Source organism: Cottoperca gobio, chromosome 1 (assembly GCF_900634415.1).
Source record: "Cottoperca gobio chromosome 1, fCotGob3.1, whole genome shotgun sequence".
NCBI classification, from domain to species: Eukaryota; Metazoa; Chordata; class Actinopteri; order Perciformes; family Bovichtidae; genus Cottoperca; species Cottoperca gobio.
The window spans coordinates 12,931,523-12,937,045 of record NC_041355.1 but is presented as its reverse complement, the minus strand read 5'-3'; the positions used below and the strand labels follow the sequence as shown (position 1 = coordinate 12,937,045).

The 5,523-nt window shown below is 40.2% G+C and overlaps 1 protein-coding gene across 1 annotated transcript in view; it reads left to right on the top strand.

The window, feature by feature from the left end:
* Positions 1-3,530: 3,530 nt before the first annotated feature.
* Positions 3,531-5,523, top strand: part of gga3a (golgi associated, gamma adaptin ear containing, ARF binding protein 3a) — a 12,773-nt gene continuing 10,780 nt past the window's right edge. The window contains 6 exon segments of the mRNA XM_029438300.1: positions 3,531-3,628; positions 3,934-4,020; positions 4,661-4,745; positions 4,937-5,012; positions 5,122-5,220; positions 5,312-5,435. Coding sequence (XP_029294160.1) covers positions 3,948-4,020; positions 4,661-4,745; positions 4,937-5,012; positions 5,122-5,220; positions 5,312-5,435 — 457 coding nt within the window. The 5' untranslated portion in view covers positions 3,531-3,628; positions 3,934-3,947.

The following is a 5,523-nucleotide window of genomic DNA, read 5'->3' as shown; positions in this document are numbered from 1 at the left end:
TACATACTTTAGTATGCCAGAAAAACATTTAGTATTTCCCAATACATAGTATGTCAAATGCAGTAAGCCAAAAAAAACAAGGATGTCCTACTGTATCCGAACACGTTTTGCAGTATGCAAGCCAGCATGCTATTCTGACCGGTATTCCTACCAGTCAAAAAATGAAAAGCAGTGCCGAACAGAAAAAAACAACAAAACAAATCCAAGGTAAAGTAAATAAATGATGCTTTCATAGCAGTCTGCCATAGTTTGTTATGAACACTACTGCATTGCATTGTGGGATATATGCCAACAGACTGTCCAGTGTTTGCATACTGCAATATTTAACCAGAAATAGTATGCAATTCACGTATTGGTTTTGTAAATTAAGAACACAAATCTCATATAGCCTAGTATTTTAGCATATTAAATAGCATGTTGGTACGGACAACAACCAACGTCTTACCACAAGATCCATTTAGCATGCCGCTCTGGAACATTTGATCATATCAAACGATGTTTCTAGGCGGATAGAGCTTTCCCAGTTGTCATGGAAATTAATTAAGATGTTGAGGAGGATTGTGTGATACGATTGGATGCTCCAGAATAGCCACTAAATGGAACTTTTGATGCAGTTGTTTTGTCAGCTTCTGTTTCCAAGGTAGATCATTAACTTGTATTGCCTTCATACAGTACATGCACATAGGTTTGCACACACACTTAATCTGAATGCATTATAATATATGTTATGTGGTAGTGCCATTGAGTCATATATTGCATGGGATTTATAGTGCTGGTATGGGTGTTAAAATAGAATGTGTGTGTAATAAGGAATAACAAAAATGTTTGTTTCAAACACTTTTTGTCACAGCCTTGGTGCAAAACACTCAATATAACGTTATTTGTTTTTGTAACCGATGAAAGTGGATGCACTATACAAAAACAGGTACACAGGAAAGGCAGTTAGCAAGGCAAACAAAACAGGCACATAGTAGGTAGGTGAAGGCAGAGTCGGGTCACATCAGCAGGATCAGGGGAAACGGGACAACCGCTGGAACACTATGGTACGAAGACGAACTGGCAAAACACACAGACTATATACACCAGGAACACAGGTGGAGACACTAACGAACAGATTGGGAACACCTGGAGGCAGGAAGTAGACAAAACTGAAACGAGAGAGAACAGGTAAGTAACAAAATAAAACAGGAAGTACAAAGGAACCCTTACACTATTTCCCACTTCCTAATTTCGTCTTGAAACATAAAATAAAATAATAAAAAGAGTACCAGCAGTTGCTTGCACAGTGTGAATCCACTTTTACCCAGTTTTCCAAAACTGAGATGAAAGAAAGAAATCCTCTGTCCATCCTTTTCGTTGTGTCTATCTCAGTTAATATATTTTATCTGAATACATCAAGTGCAGGCAAGCCGCTGGTTCCAGATAGCAAAGAGTGGAGGAGCGGACTGTAAAGATGAAGGAACAGCTGGAGGAGGGGAAGCATCACAGCATCGGCTGAGGGCAGACTCCGCCTTGAGCCACATGTCAGATCACCCAGGGCGTTTTATGAAATGCAACAATAGGTTCATTGCCCAATTTTAAACAGTAACATCAAGCACTGGGAGTCCCCCTCAGGCAATTATGTGCTGCTCTCTGAGTTCATCACTGCAGAGAGAGTGTAAGACTCAAAATACACATTCAATAGAACCATGTTTGAAAGATGTTTGCCACAGACCCACAGTGACTACCAGAGTACAGATGCCACACAAGACTTCTGTGCAGGCCTTGACAAAATAATTCATTATTTTTTTTATTATCTCTACACCTGTGCTTTTCCTACTGTGACATAACTGTGAAATGTATTCTGTGGAAAAGGCCTGTTGCTTCAAAAGGTGGTTTACAAATTGCACAACAACCAGGAAAACAAAGGCTGAGGTATGCTTTAAACAAAGTAACGTGTACAAAGTTTTGCCCAGCCACGCCTAAAGGCACCTGTTCGAAAGACCACGTTTAAAAGTGTGGCAAAAAGCCTGCAGTCATACAGAAGGGCTATAAGACACATTCAAATGTGGATAAAGGCATAAACATCTCTCTTCTCAAAGGCATTCATGGTGTGCACTTGAGGAGTGTCCTCACTGTTACTGGACGCATTTAACAAAACAATTGTTGTTTCTCAACAAAACCGTAATGACAGGACAGTGACCGTGGATAGATATATCTTGTACCCACTACATATGTGAAATAAAGGGTAAAATGCTCTGCTTGTAAAAATATGAGAGGGGGGGAAATTCTGCAGCTGAGATGTAGTGTGCAGTAGAAACAGAATATGACGGAAGTGTGTGTGAAGAGAGACAGTGTTAAACTGACTCAGTGGAGAGCAACCTGATCGTATGAGTTCCACTCTGTACCAGAACTTAATTGATAAGGAAAAGAGTTGATGTGATGTCTGGAAGTCGTGGTGTTAATCCAAACATCCTATCATGTCATTCTCGCATATTTTTACAGAGAGTCCTGGGAGGCATATTGGACCAGGCCATGGCTACAAAATGTAATGGAGTGAGCTTTGTAGATGTAAAAGCAATATCTGGAGTACAAGGAAAGGGAGCTGGCTGAGGTGCAGTAGCTGTCGTAAACCTTGTCCTCGAGCAGGTATCATGTCAGTCCCTCCATTTGCCTGAAGAGAACAGAAGGTGGGAAGTATTATGCAACTCAATATGATTCCTCAGAAGATCACTCGACACTTTTACTGAAATATCCCATTAGTTGAGGCATGTGAAGTCACCTGTTATGCTGTAGCATTGTAATCCATGTCATATTTTGAGCTGCAGCCACCACGACATCCTGAGGTCAAGACATCTGCTATCTCAGAAGGGAACCGAACAAACTGAGAGACAGTGGAGGTGAGAGACCTCTATTAGTAGAGGAGTTTGGTGGTCTGGGCAAAGGTAAGGGAGGAGTCGTTGCTGAACAGATAGTGGCAGTCTTTAGTGGCTTAAATGTCAGGTCAAAACCTGCCTTTAGCTTCCAAGGATCAGACGCTGCCTCTGTGATGAAGAGCTGCAGAGCCAGGAAACAAGGCCAGACAGAAACATCTCTAAATACACAGCAGGACACCAGCTGGGCCATTCTCCTAATGATGTTCAGGATTTATTTATTTGAACTGGTAGGTGTCTCTAAACAATATTTACTGTATTGTATTACTTAACTGTAGCTGGTATCTCTGAGTTCAACCTTTAAAATAACCAAAATAACCATCTGATAAAAGTGTTTTGTCTTCTTTTAGACAAAGTACAATTTATTTTACTTGCATGAATGATTGTTTTGTTTGCCACCAGGGGAAAGATATCTCAGAAACAGGATGACAGATATTTAGCCATGCTGTATTATTGACCTTACAAACATGTATGTAAACATTCACGAGCACCTGGTTTTATGAACTAATTTGAGAGTGTTGATAGAACCTAGAAACAATTATGTTAAGTGAAGAGTGTACAAATCAAGGAGATTATCACTAGGTATAGAGACACAGTGAAGTAGTGAGGCCTTTGTGGGTTGTGATAGCCAGGTGCATTTTGGATTAGATACCGATGTTAAAATACAGATGCATAACGCTGAGGGCAATGACAACACACGTGTACCAAACATGCATGTATGTAAATGTCCAATATTCTCCGATTATATTATAGTCACGTTTCATTCACTGCTGTGACTCTATCTTCTCCTAAGAAAAATATGTGGGTCTTTAGACGTCCGATGTTTGCATCTTTAGAAATCAAGCAAAACAGAAACGTTAATTTGTGCACAGACTGAAGAGAGGGATTTCCAATGTACATGTAATTGTGTGTGTGAGAAACAATATGATGTTAACGTAAAACAAATTGTTCATAACATCAATGAAGATCATTCAGGCAACTTCTTGGCAAGTAGTATTAGCAACTCTCATTTGTCCGACAGGACGTGAAGGCAGCATGAGTCACGCGTTGTTTGCTTCAGATAGTGCAAATATGGCGGAAGATGGAGAATCGCTGGAGTCCTGGCTTAGTAAGTACACACTTAAACTCTTTTTTCACGTCCTTAATTCACATTAGAGATGCGCACTAATGTGCTGTACAACCGTTGTTGTCTGAAACAATAGTTGGACTCGCATGACATTGCTGAAACTGAAAAGTATCGTGCTAATTCCTCTGTGTTGTCAGAAAGTGGCTAACACACAGACAGCTTCTGGCAAATTATGGATGTCGCTAGGCAAAATCAGCTTTGAAGATTTGCTTCATACTTGTGTCCGGGATTTTTGTCGGTATCTTGACATGCTTGCAAAACAATGATATTATTCCGTTGGTGAGCAACAGTACGCCTTTGCATTTGCTACCTCACGGCTGTTGTAAACACCTCCGGGCTCCAGTTTATCCAAGTTCAAACAGGTCTTACAACAATTCTCAACGTAAGATAACCAGAACACGTTGGTTTACACCATTCTGTGTCTGTGTGTGTGTGTGTGTGTGTCTGTTGTTGTCTGTGTCTCTCTCTCTCTGTGTGTGTGTGTGTGTGTGTGTGTGTGTGTGTGTGTGTGTGATCTCTATAGCCTACCTAAATCTTCATTCTGCTATCCTGTTTACCTTTTTTTTTTAGGTTACGTTTGAAATATGCTGTACGATCTTATTCTTCTCTTGTGTTTTCCCAGACAAAGCCACCAACCCTTCCAACAGACAGGAAGACTGGGAGTTCATAATGGGATTCTGTGACCAAATCAATAAGGAACTGGAAGGGTATGGTCACATTCATTAACTAAACCTAATCTCACCCATAACGTTGAGTCACGCCCCTCTAATGTTGCTCATCTGTGTCCTCATTGTGCTCAACACGTGAAACGTATTATAAAGGCTGTTGTAGCCCAGACTCTGGATGGCTTGTGTTATTGAGTTTGCATTGGATTGTTTCTTTCTGTCATATTTTTCAGCCCACAAATATCCGTTAGACTGTTGGCTCACAAGATTCAGTCCCCTCAGGAATGGGAGGCGATACAAGCATTAACGGTCTGTAGTGTAATAACTTCACTTCACTGTGTTTTTCCTTTTGACATCATTCAGCAGAAAGTGGAAGAAGATATTTATCTCAAGTTGTTTTTTTTGTTTTTTTCTGTAGGTTCTTGAGGCTTGTATGAAAAACTGCGGTCGACGGTTTCATAATGAAGTTGGGAAATTTAGGTTTTTAAATGAATTAATTAAGGTGGTTTCACCCAAAGTAAGTAACATAAATGTTCCTCTTTTTGGGGATATGTTTTCTTGAGTTGAAGTTTGGTGTCATTCTAAGCTTGTGCAATTATCTTTTTCAGTATCTAGGAGAGAAAGTATCGGAGCGAGTGAAGACTAAAGTGATCGAGATGCTGTACAGTTGGACCGTGTCTCTACCAGATGAAGCAAAGGTCTTTGAAGCGTATGAGATGCTGAAGTCACAGGGTGAGACGCATACTACTTAAAAACTGTTAAAAAAATAATGCTAATGAGATATTTGTACACAGCAAAACAATATGATTGCATAACAGTG